General features: G+C 35.9%; 3 protein-coding genes across 5 annotated transcripts; 2 read left to right on the top strand and 1 right to left on the bottom strand.

The window, feature by feature from the left end:
- Nucleotides 1-600: 600 nt before the first annotated feature.
- Nucleotides 601-8,315, top strand: LOC116302332 (solute carrier family 25 member 35). Its single transcript, XM_089029459.1, has 2 exons — nucleotides 601-1,028; nucleotides 7,653-8,315. The coding sequence occupies exons 1-2, from the start codon at nucleotides 648-650 to the stop codon at nucleotides 8,208-8,210; spliced, it is 939 nt and encodes a 312-aa protein (XP_088885585.1). The 5' UTR covers nucleotides 601-647; the 3' UTR covers nucleotides 8,211-8,315.
- Nucleotides 2,182-4,775, top strand: LOC148911192 (uncharacterized). 3 transcript variants are annotated; one of them, XM_089029461.1, is made up of 4 exons: nucleotides 2,182-2,731; nucleotides 3,026-3,101; nucleotides 3,261-3,375; nucleotides 3,858-4,775. In XM_089029461.1, the coding sequence occupies exons 1-4, from the start codon at nucleotides 2,640-2,642 to the stop codon at nucleotides 4,022-4,024; spliced, it is 450 nt and encodes a 149-aa protein (XP_088885587.1). In that variant the 5' UTR covers nucleotides 2,182-2,639; the 3' UTR covers nucleotides 4,025-4,775. The 3 variants fall into 3 exon arrangements, with proteins under 3 accessions (XP_088885587.1, XP_088885589.1, XP_088885588.1); XM_089029463.1 differs by having other exon boundaries at nucleotides 2,191-2,731; nucleotides 3,261-3,460; XM_089029462.1 differs by lacking the exon at nucleotides 3,261-3,375 and having other exon boundaries at nucleotides 2,191-2,731; nucleotides 3,026-3,174.
- LOC148911193 (uncharacterized) lies at nucleotides 4,236-5,914 on the bottom strand. The gene is made up of 3 exons (XM_089029460.1): nucleotides 5,322-5,914; nucleotides 4,961-5,215; nucleotides 4,236-4,688 (listed from the first exon to the last, which is right to left on the bottom strand). The coding sequence occupies exons 1-3, from the start codon at nucleotides 5,612-5,614 to the stop codon at nucleotides 4,478-4,480; spliced, it is 759 nt and encodes a 252-aa protein (XP_088885586.1). The 5' UTR covers nucleotides 5,615-5,914; the 3' UTR covers nucleotides 4,236-4,477.
- Nucleotides 8,316-18,307: the final 9,992 nt, after the last annotated feature.

An 18,307-nucleotide genomic window follows, 5' to 3' on the forward strand; every position in this document is an offset into this window, starting at 1 on the left:
TTTCTTCTTATTTTGGTTCTACAAGTTCTTCTAATGTTATAACACTTCTCAAGATGGCTGTTAGTTTGAAGACATATATAGTGTTCCATTTCCATTTCCTGTGCACCCACCTTGTAATACCCCTTGCTGCGGCCCTGCTAGAAAGTATGATGGAAAATCTGAGGTTTTTAATATAAAGTTACATAGTTTCTAAGTTAACCAAAATAGCAAGCATTCTATCTTATCTATATTTCTATATCTTCATGTATTTCATTAGTGCCATGCGGTCCACATATTCTCAAAATAGCAAGCATTCTGTTTGATGTTTTGAACAATATTTTGCCCCTTGAAATTCACATATGAAATCCACAGGATATGGATATTAAACTCTATGAATTGGATAGCGTCCATTTTTGGTTTTGCAATAGTTTTAATAATATTTTTGTCTTGCTTTGCATCCTTTTAGCATCTTTTCAGGGACGAATGGGTTTTTCGAAGAAAGATACTTGTAAAAACTAAACTAACAACTAAATCTAGTAATTCGTTTTGGTCTTCCTTTGGTGTTATGTTCGTACGTGATTCAGCGTTACATTCTAAGGGCGTGACATATATTATGCAAGCTTCACGGTTCGGCCGGCAAGACCATTGATGTTCGCTATCTTATTCAAATGTACAGTGAATTTATCCCTGCAGCTACTGCAGGATGCTGTGCCTGTTTCTTCACCAACCCTCTAGAAGTAGTCAAGACTCGTATGCAGCTACAAGGAGAACTACAAGCTCGTGGATCGTACTCAGTTCATTACAGAAACGTATTTCATGCCTCGTATACGATTGCTAAACACGAAGGTTTAACGGCTCTACAGAAGGGTTTATGTCCTGCTTTGCTATACCAAGTGATCATGAATGGAACAAGACTTAGCTCCTATCAAGTATTTAGTAATCTAAGATTGACTTCTGGTAGTGATGGGAAGCCTGTGTTTTTGAAATGTGTCATAGCCGGTGGAATATCTGGTGGCCTTTCAGCATTTCTCTCGAACCCCACAATGCTGGTAAGAATGTTAACTACAATAATCTATTCAAAACCATTGATTCATTATATCTACAGTATTCAAATTAAACTGTTTTCATCCGATCATAGGAGGACATTTCTAAGTTCAATCATTCTATTTTACAAATTTTCCTTCATGATTTTGACAAGTACATGTGTTATTCCCGGGGCTAAATTACCGGTATTGCGTTCGCTCACCTATTACAATATTACTCGTAAAGCACCCATGTTTTGAATTACAGTCACGTAATCAGCGTAGCCCGCAAGGTCTAGCTATGGCGAATGTCACAAATATAATGTAATCGGCTTCTACTTCTCCAGACAGTCGTCACAGATCTGGCACATATCTCACTCCTCGATTCCTTCTTAGATATTCTCTTCGATTGCACGTTAGTGCCATTTAACAAAATATTTCTTATTAGCATTCATTGTTAACGGCACCACAATAGCCGCAATGCTTTTGTCTTTCAACTTTCTTGGGAATGCTTGCAACCATTACTATATACCCTGCGAGCAGAGGATTTTTTAAAACCCTTTCCCATCTCCCGACGGTTTTTTCTCTCCCCTACCGTTGGGAGATGGGAGAGGGTTTTAAAAAATTCTCTGCTCGCAGGGTACCATTAATATTATCAGAAATTTAGTTTCTCAGTTCCCAGCCTACCGCGAATCCTCGATGATTTGAATGCAATTTATAATGTGATTTTTTCCCAGTTTTTTTTCTTACTGCCATTATTCCGCTAGCAGTGAAGTGCGACAGGCTCGCGAAGTTTGATATCTATGGCCGACTAGCATTTCAATTCCCTCAACGAGGGAGACTCTGCTAGCAGGGAAGCATTTTATGGTACTAATATTAAAACCTCCTACTTTTCGACTACGCAAAGAAATGCCGTTTTCGATGTCACCCGTTCATACAGTTATTGGTTTTAGCTAGCTCAAAAATGATTGCTTTTGTATCCAAAAATATTCATTTATTTGCTATCACAGTGTAATTTTCATTTTTTGCATTACTGTTATGTTTAACTAGGCTATGCAGTACGGTTTCATGGATCGATATAGCTAGTACTCGAAAGGGTTATTCGTCCATTGCATTTGAAAGTTTGGCTTAAAGTGTATATCAGGTCTAGAATTTTTTTACGGTTTTGTCATCTCTAGATGATATAGATAAATATTCCAAAAAAAATTTTCGATTTCGAATTTTTTTCACCTCGAAATCAGCCTTCAAAGTTAGATTTCTGGCGACGCCCAGTCGTGTTGGCCGTGTTTTGGGAGACGCTAATGGACTGGCACTAGTTTTTCTGTGACGTAAATTCGGTGACACAGTTTAGATCGGCCTTTCGAAGTATTGTAAATATGCCTAGTAGGTGCGTGGTTGGAGGGTGTTCAAATATAACGAAGAAAGGCATAAAACTTCATACGATCCCTTATTTTAATGATGACCGACCAATAGCAAAGGCTAGAAGGAAAAGATGGGTCGATTTTGTGTTGAAAAGACGAGCAAAATGGACGCCTACGGCGACTTCGGCAATATGCTCGGAGCACTTTTCTCCAGAGGACTACAGTCAGCGTTACTCTTTCGGAGAAGACGACAGAAAGCTGGCACACTTAGTAAGGGATGAGACCGGAATTGTGTCATACCCAAAACTTTACCCAGTTCCATCGACTAGTTCAGCTGAAGCCAACAATTCTCAAAGAAATCGCCGAAAGGTAAGTCGTCGATTGATAATAAAAAAATGTCACACGTATTGGACTATATGCCCCAACTGTAGCACTATCGTTTGTTTACTATATAGATTTTTCTAATATTATAATCATAGTATTATTCTCATATAAAAGCTATCAAGAAATAAGACATAAATGCATGACTAAATATTTGTATTCTTGCAAAAACTTGAATTGCAATATGCAAAATAAAGAAACAAATGAAATCAAACTAAGATATTCGAATAATAAGAATAATAATTTGTTATAATCATTCTCTTTGTTTTCTTTCCTTCCAAGACAAATACTTGCTGTAAGCCACTTCAACTACAATATCATTAGAGAGACAAAAAAGAAGCCAGATGGATCAGACCAAGTGAGATTTATTTATCCGAAGTTTAAAAATGGGGAGGCTACTGTAAGAGATGTGAGAATAAAACCAGATTATGGTAAGAATTGCTATTTTGGCACATCTGATTTAACAAAAAGTCAAAAAATACTTGTATACATGTTATTGTTTATCTTTTATCAATAGGGTATGTGGAAGAGATATACATCACTTTTCTCGAAGCATTGCAGAAAAAGACATGTTAAGAGAGGCACAGAAAGAATTAAAAGAAATGACCCCACCATCAATGAACACGATGCTGGTAAAAGAAAGTAAAACTGTGGCTTTGGGAAAAAAGGAAAAAAGAAAGAGTATGGTTGTAGACAATGTACCACCCACAACACCATGTGAGTAGGATGTTATTTCCCATTGATGTTTCTAAGTTTGAAGAGTGCCATCATCATACCTGTGAAATTTGCTTAGCTGAATAGCACTGAATAGTGCTAACCAAACAAAAGAAAACAAATGAATTTGTGCTAATTATTACTACTATTTAGATTTTGTACTATTTCACTGGTTATACTGACTGCACTCTGTTTCAGTGTTCAAATATCACCAAGTCCTTATTCAGTGCTTTCACTATAGATCTTTCTTCATAATTAGACTGTTGTGTCTAAGTCATGAAGGTTTATTTCTAATATGTTGAATAATCTAACAGTCATAACATAATAGAAGTATAATATAAACTAACAATTTTGTCATCAACTATTCACTTCATGCTAATTTGTGCATTACTTTTATCAGTATCACAGGTACTTGAACAAGAAGCCAAAGCTGCCGAAATGAAGAAAACAAAGAAGATTGGAGAAGGCAGGATAGAGAAATCAATCCCTCATTGCACTCATTGCAAGAATCCCATGAAAGGACACAAGAATGTGAAAGACTGCCCTAAAAACCAGAAAAGCAGTTAATACTCTCTTGCTTTTAGAGTGAAGTTACTAAACCCGTGAAATAGAAATTACTTGTTAAGGTGTAATAGTCAAATAGACACAAAAGAAAACAATGGCATTAGAGTCTCAGTGCTAAGGTGTATTAGTCTACTATCCATTTCACTGGTTTAGTGACTTCACTCTTATATTAATATGTAGAAATGTATCATTTTGTAATACTTTTTACAATTAATTATTTTATAATTTTTTATTATAGTTGTAAGTGCAATACAAAGTGACAAATACAAAACAACCCTCATAAAGGCAATTTGAGTCATTTCTATTAGACCCATGATACAAAGTTGTATAATTAGTGAGGAGAGTCGAAGTAAAACAAAAGAAAACAGTGAATATCTACTACTATGTAGTGCAATTTTTTTCATGCTTCGAGTAAAATCACTCTAATGCAATGTTCTGTTTATAATATAATATGTATCACTCGTTATCTTCGTATCCACAAAAATCGGTGCTAGGAAACTGTTTTCTTATTGAGTGGTATGCACAAGCAGGCAGTGGGATTCTCTTGGATCCTCCTCCTTGATAACCATGACAAGCACAAGCAGGCAGTGGGATTCTCTTGGATCCTCCTCCTTGATAACCATGAACCAATTGGGTGAATTCCCTGTAAGCTGTTGCACGGAGAAGCCTAAAATATGAAATGATAATTTGTTAGTATATAAACTTATCAAACAAACAAGAATATATTCTTGAAATAAACAACTGTCAGTTACAATTGCTATTTACATCATTATCATGGAAATAAGTAATACTTTAAAACGGCATGGTATGACTTGTAAAGCACGTGAACAGTAAAAGATATAAGAAAATAAGGAAGAAAACATTAGTCATAGTTATCTTACTTGTTCTGGGCCCATGTAATTAAAACTAAGCTTAGAAGAAAAAAAAGGATTTACTCACTCTTCTTCACTGCCAGTTTGTCTATACTTATATCCGTCGATAGTGCGGTACTTGGCACATGATGAACGTAGGGACCAGCGATTTAAACAAACAGGCTCAAACCCTGGATGTAAGGTCACACAAATGGGAGGTACTTCCAATTCTTCGAGCACTTCGGAAGACTTCAGTGACTCGAGACAACCCTCTATTTCGTGACAGCAATTACACTCTTGAGGTTTTTGAAGTAAGTCTTTCTTGCAATGACCGCATCTACACCTAAAAGAGGAAACGTTTAGATTTGCGAGTTAGTAAAAAAATCAAAACGAAACTAAATATTTTGCAAAAAGAGTGAGCTTATAGCTAGATCTTGATAGTTACGTACCAAGCGCTATTCGGCGTGACGCCATCAAATCTTTCTTGAAGCTTTTCATTTCTCTTCTCGATCTTTGAAATTTCTTCGTTATATTCACTGAGCCAGTCCGCATCAGCAAGTGATTCTGAAGAATATGGTCCTACCAATTCGTGAGATTCAGACCTGGGGTAGCTATCATCTGACTCGTGTGTTTCAGCATGTTGATGGCATTCGTCCTCTATTTCTCCATCCTCTTCCTCTGAATATATACTTGAAATCTCGCTTTCAGAGCTGCAATCACTCCCGTAATAGTTCGTAGCCATCTTGTGAAATTATATATTGAAATTTATGTTTTTTGAAGGAATGAAAGTCACTAACGGGTCAATGTTTACAATACTTTGTCTACTCGTATCCTTGACAATCGCTTTTCTCGGTTCTCGAATTTACGTCACTAGTTACCAGTCTCCTAAAACACGGCCAACACGACTGGGCGTCGCCAGAAATCTAACTTTGAAGGCTGATTTCGAGGTGAAAAAAATTCGAAATCGAAAAATTTTTTTTGGAATATTTATTCATATCATCTAGAGATGCCAAAACCGTAAAAAAATTCTAGACCTGATATACACTTTAATCGATATTCCGAATCCAATATTTGCCTTTTTGACCCTTTGACTTTTGCGACGCCCGAAACCGGCCGTAAAAATAACACTTCTTCTTTGAAAAAATTCAAGCTTGAACTTTATCCGTGTACCTTCCGGGCCATTTGATTTTTGAAAATAAGAAAATTGAATTTCGTTCACCAATTTTTTTGATTTTGTTGTTTTGAGAATAAGAAATTACCAAAAATAGCATTTTTTAATTTTTTTAAAATAAGAAATTAGCTTTATTTTTGATTGAATCTAAAAACTGAAATCAATTTTCAATTTTCAAAATAAATTGAATCGTACAAAACTTACTCTACCGGGGGAGGGGTAAGACAAGTCGTGACTCTGTCCCAGGACCATATCTGACGACGCATAATGTGCATTCTGATCAAAAATGGCCGCACTGTTGTCAAACAGAGAAGTGTCATATCAGTTCATATGTTTTACAATTTGGCATTAATCTTGGAAAGTTTTTCGTCGGGATTTTAATCACAGCTGGAACCAAAATAGTTGGCACAATGTAAGTCAACAATAGGTATACTATGGTCAACGTCGTCTTTTTCGTTCATATTGGTTCAAACTTGGTAGTTTCTTTCTTTGTGTGAAGTGTTGTGTTGTAGGTTGGTTTCATATGGTTTAATTAATGTTTCTTCAACCAAAAATGCCATACCATACCATACCACATCACACCACACCATACAATACCATACCATACCATACCACACCACACCATACCATACCATACCATACCATGCCACGCTATGCCATGCCATACCATGATGCGACAACATATCATATCATACCATACCATACCATACCATACCATACCATACCATACCATACCATACCATACCATGCCATGCCATGCCATGACATGCCATACAATAGCATACTAATCCAAATCGATAAATGCATGTTCCTTTCTTCAAAATTACCTTAACACACTTCGTCATACGTATGCTGTACCTTACTGTTCCAGGAAACACACGTTACCTTGGTATATCATAGTTTACACTGCCATTCAGTCATGTTTTATCATGTCAAGCTTTCATTGTTGTTGTTGTTATCGTAATTGTTTGATATAATATATCATACTCTAATCTGCCAATAAGACGTTTCTTATCATAAGTCAACCTTAAAGAAGGGAAAATTGTTCATTATATGGTTGTTATTGCTTTTGAGCCACTTTTAATGTACATTACGGCTTGCTGAGCAAATAAAAGCTATTCACGATTACACATTTTTATAATATAATAATATAATATAATATGATTTATATAGCGCCTATACAAGTCGGCTCTAAGCGCTGTAAAATATATATAAATTATGATTCAAAAGCTAGTTTAAACAAATGAGTCTTAAGGTCTTTCTTAAAAGTTTTTAGACATGAAGTGTTTCTAAGAGGAGACGGTAGTGAATTCCATAGAACAGGAGCAGACACAGAAAAACAACGATAACCATAAGATTTAAGATTGTACGGACAAGTAACAAGAAGCAGTTCCTTGGATGAGCGGAGAGTTCTTTTAGGTTTATACACAGTTATGAGATCAGACAAGTAGACAGGAGCCAGACCATGAAGTGCTTTGAAAGTGAGGAGTAGAATCTTGAAATTGATGCGATGTTTCACAGGAAGCCAATGCAGAGAACAAAGGACAGGAGTGATGTGATTATACTTCTTGGAGAGAGTTACAAGACGACATTTATTTTATTTTCCTAGCTGAAAACTCAGTTCCAGTCTCAAGCTGCGCATGATATAGCTGTAGGATATCAGCACGCTCACACGGGACTAACCCACGCAGTACAAAGAATTTATACCCATCACGGAATTCGTGGCTTTTGGCGTGGTGTCAGTGCTGGGGTACCAAGGAATGCCATTGGAACTTCAACACAGCTGTCTACCTTCGACATTACAAAAGACTTTATCAAAAGTGGGCACTTATTTAGACCAGATAGTTGGTTGATCCCTGCATTGGCGAGCTTTATCAGCAGCATTGCCCTGGTCGTTACCATGACTCCCTTGGATGTCGTCAGCACGCGACTATTTAATCAAAGCGTCAGCCAATCAGGGCAAGGGATTTTATACAATGGAATTTTGGACTGTTTTAGGAAGATATTTTATAGAGAAGGATTTTCTGGATTCTATAAGGGTTTTGGACCTCAATACTTCAGGAGCGGCCCTCAGACTATACTCTCCTTGCTATTTTGGGAGAAATTACGAAAACTTCATTTCGATTATTATACAGTGGATCGTAATCAGTACAACACTGAATCATGAACAATGGCTTAATTAAGTATCCGTTAGTAATATGATTATACCACTAAATATTTAACAGTATTTAATAGCCCACTCCCGGCAAGGGCGGATCCAGCCAAAATTTGGAAGGGGGAGGAGGGGGGGGGGGAGGGGGGGCTAATTGAGTTTCTTCCGTCAACACAGCGGAAAACAATTTAAAAAAGCATCTAATTCTTCAGCTTTTCTTTTTTTTTTTTTTTTTTTTTGAATAATGAAAATATTTAAGAAACAAATAAAACAAACTTAAAGTTAAAATATTAAATGATGCTTGTTATGGACTCTCTTGTCAAAAAACTCCGTAGCTGCCAAACCGAGTGTAACGTAGTCAGCGATCTTTCTTTCTACCTTTGACGTATTTTCTTCATTTTCGGACCACGTGTATTTTCCAAACCATTGAGAATAAGATTCATCGTTTCAGTTGTATAAGCAACCTATTAACAAAGACATGATACTCAAGGAAATGATACCCAAGGGGATGATAATCAAGGGAATGATATTCAAGGGGATGATAAGGACTAGTTACTGAAGAAAAAGGTAATCAAGGGAACGATACTTAAGGAAATGATATCCAAGGGGATGATAATCAAGGAAATGATACCCAAGGGGATGATAATCAAGGAAATGATACCCAAGGGGATGATAATCAAGGAAATGATACCCAAGGGGTTGATACTCAAGGACTAGTTACTGAAGAAAAAGGTAATCAAGGGAACGATACTTAAGGAAATGATATCTAAGGGGAAGATAATCAAGGAAATGATATCCAAGGGGATGATACTCAAGGGAATGATACTCAAGGGGATGATAATCAAGGGGATGATACTTAAGGGGATGATACTCAAGGAAATGATCCTTGAGGAGAAACGGCGGATCATAAAAGACAGAGGCTGGGTTGGTATGTGCGTAAGAAAACCCCTTTTTGCATGCATGTTAAAAGTTAAACATTACGTCTTAGCTAATATAGGTTCTATCCTAGTGTCCTTCATGAGAAGAGGCGGATCATAAAAGACCGAGGGTGGGTTGGTTTGTGCGTAGGCTACGCCCTAATTGCGCGCGAGTTTCAACGTTAAAAACTGCGTCCAAGCCAAAAGGTTCATTCTTGACTAGACAGAGGTCGAAGCCAAAAGGTTCAATCTTGACTAGACAGAGGTCCAAGCCAAAAGGTTCATTCTTGACTAGACAGAGGTCCAAGCCAAAAGGTTCATTCTTGACTAGACAGAGGTCCAAGCCAAAAGGTTCATTCTTGACTAGACAGAATTCCAAGCCAAAAGGTTCATTCTTGACTAGACAGAGGTCGAAGCCAAAAGGTTCATTCTTGACTAGACAGAGGTCCAAGCCAAAAGGTTCATTCTTGACTAGACAGAATTCCAAGCCAAAAGGTTCATTCTTGACTAGACAGAGGTCCAAGTCAAAAGGTTCATTCTTGACTAGACAGAGGTCCAAGCCAAAAGGTTCATTCTTGACTAGACAGAGGTCGAAGCCAAAAGGTTCATTCTTGACTAGACAGAGGTCGAAGCCAAAAGGTTCATTCTTGACTAGACAGAGGTCGAAGCCAAAAGGTTCATTCTTGATTAGACAGAGGTCCAAGCCAAAAGGTTCATTCTTGCCCTAGACAGAGGTCGAAGCCAAAAGGTTCATTCTTGACTAGACAGAAGTCCAAGCCAAAAGGTTCATTCTTGACTAGACAGAGGTCTAAGCCAAAAGGTTCATTCTTGACTAGACAGAGGTCCAAGCCAAAAGGTTCATTCTTGACTAGACAGAGGTCGAAGCCAAAAGGTTCATTCTTGACTAGACAGAATTCCAAGCCAAAAGGTTCATTCTTGACTAGACAGAGGTCCAAGTCAAAAGGTTCATTCTTGACTAGACAGAGGTCCAAGCCAAAAGGTTCATTCTTGACTAGACAGAGGTCGAAGCCAAAAGGTTCATTCTTGACTAGACAGAGGTCGAAGCCAAAAGGTTCATTCTTGACTAGACAGAGGTCCAAGCCAAAAGGTTCATTCTTGACTAGACAGAGGTCCAAGTCAAAAGGTTCATTCTTGACTAGACAGAGGTCCAAGCCAAAAGGTTCATTCTTGACTAGACAGAGGATAGGGTTTGTTTGTGCGTAAGCTCACATCCAATGATATTGTTCTTGACTTAATGTCTGGTCGTGAGGGAAATAGTTGCATGGTTTTGTCTTCCCGATAGCTCCGATAACATCGAAACTCGATGGAAAACAAAACTAACTAATTTCCAAAGGGACCAGACATTAAGTATTTTTTTATATATCAGTATATCGTTTTCTCAAGGTTGCGTGCGCATCCAATCTTAATTGACGGGCCACAAAACTGAAAAACACAAAATCAGTAAAATTGAGAAGACAGCTCATATCTAAAGAGGAGAATAATCGATTTTGTGAGTTCTTCTCGAAATTTTTTTTATAGCAACGCAGGATAATACTGTTCTGGTATCGTGGCCCGTCAAGTTCGACCTAAAATTTGGATGCGCATGCATGCAACCTTGAGAAAACGGTCAATTGAATATATTATGAAGTCAGGGGGGAGTAGGTTGGTAGTAATTCATTTACCTCAAAACGGAGAGGGGTAAGAACTAATTTTGCATTTAGTACAGGGGGGCTTAAATTAAACTTACTTTAATAAGGCCTACTTTTCTCATTTCAGAACCCCCCTCCAGATAATTATTGTACAGTCCCTTACATCTGTGCCTTCTGCAAAAGAAAATGTTGGATTAGTAAAACTGTGAACGAACTTTTAAAACAGGCGAAGATATGGATTTTCGAGAATCAAAACTTTGTACGACAAAAGCATGCATTAGATCGATCTTGCTTCCATCAGAATTCACACTTTTTAAGAATCCTATCTCCGGCGAAAGTTTGAACTTAAATCTTTCAAACTTCATAGTCATACAGATGTCAATAATCTTTTTAGCTATTGCAATTGTTTCTGTTTTGGTAATATAAAAGTACCTTAGCTCATTTGCACGCTAAACCCTACTAAAAAAACATCCTCAAATATCTCCAAAACCAATCTCTCTCATTCAAAACCCAATAGAGCGCATGCAGTAAAACCATAGAATAAAAATTGATACTGACAAATAGAGGCTTTGCACCATCACGTGCCGACGCCCCTAATACAGCTTGGACTGCCTGTAGTTAGATGGCAAAACAATAAAATCTCCCTTAATTGCTCATGGGAATTGAATTCTTTCTCATGTAAGACGATTGTATTTTTTCCTGGCATCTAACATGGCTGCCGTCACGTGATGGTGCAAAGCCACCATAGTACTATTCAGTAACTAATAGTTGATATCGCTCAACCAGAACATTCATTACGCAAAAGACTAATCTCACAAGAGACAATTTGTTGTCGAAAGCCCTGAACTGCGCATGTCCTTGAACAACAGGTGTAACTGACCTATCAATATGCTGTATAGTCGTCTTCTATTGGTTATTACCATTGATTGACGTTTTGGAAGCCATTTACTAAAGTACCTGGATCTTTGACATATTGATATATGACGTAATATCCTTTCTTTTCGAGTGATATCTATAAAGCACACTTCTATAGCTCTTCAAATCTGAATCACAATATGCGATCTATTTAGATCGCTCTAAGAGCTAAGAATCTCCTAATTTTCGCTGAAAGCTCTCTAGAACCCGTCATCCGGTAAATATTTATCAAAAAAAGTGACAATGACCGGCAACGACGCAATGCAAGAAAAGAGAGGTTTGACAAAGCTTTGTGTTGCTAGCCGCCGTGTATTAGAGCAAGTGTCAGCTGCTCAAGCCCTAGACTTTAATGACCTGAATGGTAATATTTCCTTATGAATTCAGATACGCAATGGCCCTTAAGTCAGAATATCAGCGCCGAAACAAAAATAAATAAAATATAAAAACAAAAAGAGTCGTCCACACGAGTTTTTCTTCTTCTTCTTCTTCTTCTTCCCTCTTCTATTTCTTTTTCGGTTTTTATTCTCATTCTGTTTATTTAGTTATTTTATTTTTTACGTACCAATCGATAATTTCCCCCTTATTTAGTTCAAAATACGTTTATTTTATCTCGTCTGCTTGTGATACTTGGTTGCTTTTCTTCCTGTCTTCATTTTTGATCACTCTTTTTATTTCCTCTTTATTAATGTTTTTTGTGATTTTTCATACTATTTTCCCCCTTTTTTCCCCCCTTTTTTCCCTCCTTTTTTTTTAATTTTTTTAATTTTATTTATTTATTTTTTTTATTATTCTTTTCTTTTTTTCTTTAAATTGAATGCATTTACTCCATTTCTTTGGTTTGATTTAGTTTTTTCAGGATATTAATTTCTTCGTCATTAAGTGGTGATTTTTGTTGTTTCTTGAATCATTATATGTTTTTTCTTTATTTTATCACTGATTTGACAAGACTTTATAGCCCGTGCGCGCGTTTTCGACGCGATATTATTTCCAGTTAAATTACTAGGAATGTAGATCTCTTTCTCCTCTTCTGAACATGACATATTATCATTCTCCCTGGAGGCATTATATCTTGTAAATTGATCATGAATAGACATACGTAGTAGGAAGCTTTCAGGCTTCTAAGATGAACGTAGAAAATCTAGAGAGCCCCTAAAGTATATCACAGATAATGCATCATAAAATACATATGCTTCACATTCACAAAAGTTTGATAGTTAAATAAACTTATTGCTTTACTATTTATTATATTATATTTATTTACTATTTATTTCTTTATTTTATCCTTTTTTTTTTTTTTTTCTCTCTCTCTCTTTTTTTTCTTTTTTTCGTGCGTATTGAAAGAAAATTCAAATTAATCTAAAGGAGTCGTATGTTCATATCTTAACAACTAAATTAACATTGATTTTTATGGCCATAAGACCAGCTAAATAGAGAAATAACTACATTATCAAAGTAAATGCATCTTAATTGATGCCGGAAGTCGACAGGACGAAAGCATGACGTTGAGAAAAAGGATTTTGTATAGTGGTTAGAATTGATAATGGACAATGCAACTCGCCGACAGGCTCGTGGGTGACACAGCCAGTTATGAATATTTAGCAATTAGTCCTCGAGCCTAAATGGGCTATTGACTCAGAGGCCACGAGGACGAGAGGACTAATTCTTTAAGTCAAAGTCAACTAGTCGATCGGTCGGTCGATATTTAGATGCAACCGAGTTTTAAATTAAGAGAGAATTCTTTTCGTATTCAAGCAGTGAGCGACAAAAACTATTCTCTTGAAGAAAGGCTGTTGTACAAGCCTAAAATCTTGTTATTCACAAAGTGTAACTTGTTTGGAAGTGGAGACGACCGATGAAAGTGGAATCAAAGTATTAACCCAAAGGAAAAATTTTATTCAAAAATGAGGTTTAGGCCTTCATTTGCTTATTTCCCATATATTTCCTATAAAAAACCCTGACAAAGCAACATTCTAACACAATTGCAACGAAACATCTAATTTTCCTTTTCATTCTTTCTCGTTTTATTTCCTTTTGTTTCCTTTCCTTCCCTTCCCTTATTGGTCGTTTTTTCCTTCCCTTATTGGTCGTTTTTTCCATCTTTTCCTTTAATTTGTATCCTCTATTAGTGTCCCCGGATTTTGCCTTAGTATACAATTACCAATGAAATATCTACTTTTCTCTATTTCGAAAAATTGATATCTTCACACGTGAAAATAACACCATTGTGATGGCTATTCAAAAATACACGGAAAGAATTACCTGAAAAAGCCAAAACATACTTCTTTGATGATTATATAATAAACAGAATATTACATGGCCGCTTTGAGATAGGAATTTTATCTTCTCGTGTCGAAAACCTCTCACTCGTTCGCTGCGCTCACTCGATCGTGAGAGATCTTTTCAACACTCGAAGATAAAATTCGTATCTCCACGCGCCCATGTAATATCCTCTATATCTTCGTATTATTATCATAGCACAGACCATGGACGTGATTTTTTTGTTTGTTTTTTGTTTTTGTTTTTTGTTTTTTGTTTTTGCTTTTTGTTTTTTGTTTTGTTTTGTTTTGTTTTATTTATTTATTTATTTATTTATTTATTTGTTTTGTTTTGTTTGTTTTTTTCGTATTTCCGTTTTTCTGTAATCATAATAATAATTTCTGTAATTTGTGCCGCAATCCAACCGATGAACAAAATCAGATCTGACGAGTCGCATTAAAGGCTTGCTTTTCCACTCAGTCGACCAGTTCTGCTTCAATTTCTTAATTACCGTACAGTTGATTTAAGTCGGTTCAATGACTGCTTTATGACAGCATGACATTGACTTGTTCTCTTAAAGTGCACATGAACCCTTCGACAATACTTTCAGTACTGATTCTACACGAAGTAAATAGTTGAATGGTAAAATATTTCTTGATTTGAGTGATGCGTTTCTAAGTTATGAAGGTTTATACTTCCAATATGCTAATGAGTGTGACGTCTATTAAGGCTTAATCAAATATACAAAATCGAACTGGTTCATAGAAACAGTATTTAAAAAGCATCATTATTTTACTCATGGTTTACATGAAAGCTATTTACAATTTTTATTTTCAAAATGGCCAGCATTTAGTATTACTAGTTACAACAAAAACACTCAAATACCTTACCTGACGTCATCATCATTAACATATTGGAAGTATAAACCTTCATAACTTAAAGACGCATCACTCAAATCAAGAAATATTTTACCAATCAACTATTTACTTTATGCAGAATCAGTACTGAAAGTATTGTCGAAGGGTTCATGTGCACTTTAAACAATTCAGATGTCATGCTGATCCTTGATTAATCCCTAAATTACATTTTCTTTTTGAATTTAATCCTTCAATAGTTGTAGTTAAATTGCAGCTCGCAGCCGTGTTACATAACTATTTCATAAAAGGTTTACATCGCCTAAGATCCAAGAATAGCTGGAATGACTTGTGTTTTTGCTTCTTTTTCTCGTCAAGGACATTGACCTTAAGGCACGATTATACGGAGCAATTTTCTCTGCAACTTGCCAAGCAACAGCGTTGCGGCACAAGTTGCATGAGTGTTTACACGGTGCAATGGAGACGCAAGCAATTGCTGCAACTTGTTTTGCGATGCAGCTTGTGCCGCAAAGCTGTTGCAAGGCAAGTTGCAGAGAAAATTGCTCCGTGTAATCACGCCTTTAGTGTTGAGACTGATTCAATGTTCCTTGTAATCAACGAAACCATTTCCATGTCGAGAATAACCTATCACCTATCGGCCTTCGTCGATGACAGCGTTTTTTGAAATAGGTGTATACATTACCTTAAGGGAAACTTTCGATTTTTCTGGCTTGCCCCGCAAGGAGCTCTATTTACGAAAAGTGTTGGATCACTAATCAAGCGACAACGTGAACATCACAACAAGACCTTAATGAATATTAAGATATTTCTAGATATTTATTTTTTTTAAGCTTATGTTTTTATTTATTTTTATTTATTTATTTTCTATTTTTTAATTTGAATACTCTAAAATTCGAAACCAATAAATAATGAACGCGATAGTGGATGAAGATTCCTATGCGAACATGCAGGCAATTGGCGAAAAAGCCTTGAAAATAAAGTTCATAAATAAGTAAATAAATTCAATAAAAATAAACAGCAAACGATGTATTATCGCTCTCACTCGATCCCATTGGGTTAGGCACTGAACTGTTAATTAACAGAAATATCGCACGAGCCAATAAGATTGCGAGTTTATCGGCGAAAGTTACTGACATGGCCTTAGTGTTGTTGGGGTAATTACAAGAGATTTGTTAGTGTATACTCAGTGTATTTTCTCTTTTGATTCAAGGGCTGTTTTCTGATCGAGAGTTTTCTGGTTTTTCTCCCACCACAAAACCAACACGCTAAACTCCAATTCGTTATCTGTAAGTTAGACGTGCCACCTTGAATTTGACCACCCGATAAAATGTTTCAGGCTTGTGGTTTTCAATCATTGCCAAGAAAATGAAATAACAAAAGTCACGGCGGCCATGTTGGAAGATATAACAAAAGAGACGATAATTAATGATGTAAGACTTAAGACGAAACTGAAAAACTGAAGAATACTTTGTTAAATTTATCAAACATCACCATCGTTTGTGAGTTAGACGTGCCCGGCCTTAGATCAGTCCAGAGATTGTTTCGTTCAGTTATCGATAAACTTAATTTTTGATCGGGTTTTGTTTGCTGTTCGTCGTCCATTGTTTGATCTTTTTTGTTTGTTTGTTTGTTTCGTTTCGTTTGCGTTTGTCTTTTTTTTTTTTTTTTTTTCATCTTAAGTCTTACAACATTAATTATATATCGTTAATATTTAATAATTAGTTATCAATTATCATTAATAATACATAGCGCAATTACTACTAATGATGTTCTTAACACCTTTACAAAAATAAAAAAAATAATGTGTCAAGCAAAAATTACTGGATAAAGAATAAAAATCAAATGAAGTTGTGAGAAACAATGAAAATATATTGTACAACCGTAAGATTACTCACGAGTTTATAGGCTAAGTGATGCCATTCTAGGTCTGTTTTTCTAGGTTTTTTTTTTTTTAGTAGCACAACGTGGTTAATATTTTAAGGATCGGAGACAGGTAGGAAAACAAACAATACACCTATACGCATTTTACGTCATGCCCTCCTTTCTTAAGAGAAAACTAATTAGCAGACTGTATATAATTTCGGGATAATTCTTGCTCGGACGGTAATATAAAGAAGGCATATGGGTTATGACGTTACTGACGATACGAAGAAAATAATTAGGCAATATCGAGAGATATCAAAAGGCGGAATGCGGTATAGAAAGGTCGATAGTAACCCATTCAGTTATAGAAAATATCTTAGAATAATTTTCCAGAGGAATAAGAAATAAGAAAGAACATTACCCTTCACCGTCCAGCCCTACCCGACCCCCTACAAATGGAGCCTTCAAGTTCATCATGTTCAGTCAAAAATATAAAGATCTGAGTCATTGTCATGTTGTCGAAAGTTTTTACATATATAAGTTATAGTTATAAGAGGATGGCTTTATTCATGGCTAATCTTCATTAGGAGCCCACGCGTTTGTCGTTTTATCTCAGATTCTACTTCTTTTTCAGTGTTTTCTGTTTTACAATATATCTTCTGTACAGTTCTCAAAGTACGTCAAAAAAGAGGAAATCTCTTAAATAATCGATAAGATCGTTAGCACCCTATTGTGGGTCCTTTTATCGTTCCATCCTTTAACACAATAGACTTTCGTTAAAAAATAATTAATAAGAATAGCCTGAATGAATTGGCTCTAGTCTGAGTGGCTCTCTTGGAAGAAAAGCCAGTAAAGTGAAAAGACGTAACAATAAAGAAAAAAATATGATTTTTTTCTGGCGATCAAATCATAAAACAAGGTGCTAAAAATTGTAAATAATATTCTTGTAAGGACATTGAAAGTAAATTTAGGCAACAACTGAATGCGGGTAAATTATAAATATTTCAAATAGTAGACTTTAGGAATATTTAAAAAATACCTAGGTTTCAAGAAAATATAGAAATATTGAAATCGTAACTGGCAATGTCTAAGAACAGAAATCACTCGAAATCTTCTCATGATCAGTTTATGTCTTGGAGTGTGTGTTTGGAGTAAGCGACGTGTGTGTGAACGGCAAATCAAAAGTAAAAATCTATACGTAACAAATATAACTAGTCATCGGTCAGGCGAGACATTCCTTAGGCAAAACCACTCTTTCAAATAAATTATTACGCATTTTTATTTTCACGACCAATTCTAAACACTCAGCTGTAATTGTGGCCACGAGTGAGCTTATCTTCCCACAAACTGATAAACATATTGTAATGTGTTCTTTGAGCAATTATTCGGCAAACAAGATCACATCTTCAGAAATCCATGTGGAAATATTGACATCATTTTCCAAATAATGTATCTCAAATGCAATGGGTGTTTTTGCTGAATTATACTTTCTTTCTCCTTTTGACACAGTTTCAAAGAACAGTAGGATATTTGTAATAAACTCAAGAAATTCATGAAATTCAACGGCTAGCAACCCTACCGTTTCATTCGCGATAACAAAGATTTAACAAAAGCATCATTTGAGTCAGGAGCTTCCA

The sequence above is a fragment of the Actinia tenebrosa genome, unplaced genomic scaffold, assembly GCF_029948245.1.
Source record: "Actinia tenebrosa isolate PJP-AT-01 unplaced genomic scaffold, QUT_ActTen_1.0 PGA_scaffold14__42_contigs__length_11649687, whole genome shotgun sequence".
In the NCBI taxonomy this organism is placed as follows: Eukaryota; Metazoa; Cnidaria; class Anthozoa; order Actiniaria; family Actiniidae; genus Actinia; species Actinia tenebrosa.

Excerpts from the sequence above, each read along its gene's own strand:
- LOC116302332 (XM_089029459.1), top strand. The coding sequence starts at position 648 with ATGTACAGTGAATTTATCCCTGCAGCTACTGCAGGATGCTGTGCCTGT. Across the intron at positions 1,029-7,652 it reads TCTCGAACCCCACAATGCTG|CTGAAAACTCAGTTCCAGTC; the intron begins GTAAGAATGTTA and ends TTATTTTCCTAG.
- LOC148911192 (XM_089029461.1), top strand. The coding sequence starts at position 2,640 with ATGAGACCGGAATTGTGTCATACCCAAAACTTTACCCAGTTCCATCGA. Across the intron at positions 2,732-3,025 it reads CTCAAAGAAATCGCCGAAAG|ACAAATACTTGCTGTAAGCC; the intron begins GTAAGTCGTCGA and ends TTTCCTTCCAAG. Across the intron at positions 3,102-3,260 it reads AGCCAGATGGATCAGACCAA|GGTATGTGGAAGAGATATAC; the intron begins GTGAGATTTATT and ends TTTTATCAATAG.
- LOC148911193 (XM_089029460.1), bottom strand. The coding sequence starts at position 5,614 with ATGGCTACGAACTATTACGGGAGTGATTGCAGCTCTGAAAGCGAGATT. Across the intron at positions 5,216-5,321 it reads GTCACGCCGAATAGCGCTTG|GTGTAGATGCGGTCATTGCA; the intron begins GTACGTAACTAT and ends TTCCTCTTTTAG. Across the intron at positions 4,689-4,960 it reads CAAACTGGCAGTGAAGAAGA|GCTTCTCCGTGCAACAGCTT; the intron begins GTGAGTAAATCC and ends TTCATATTTTAG.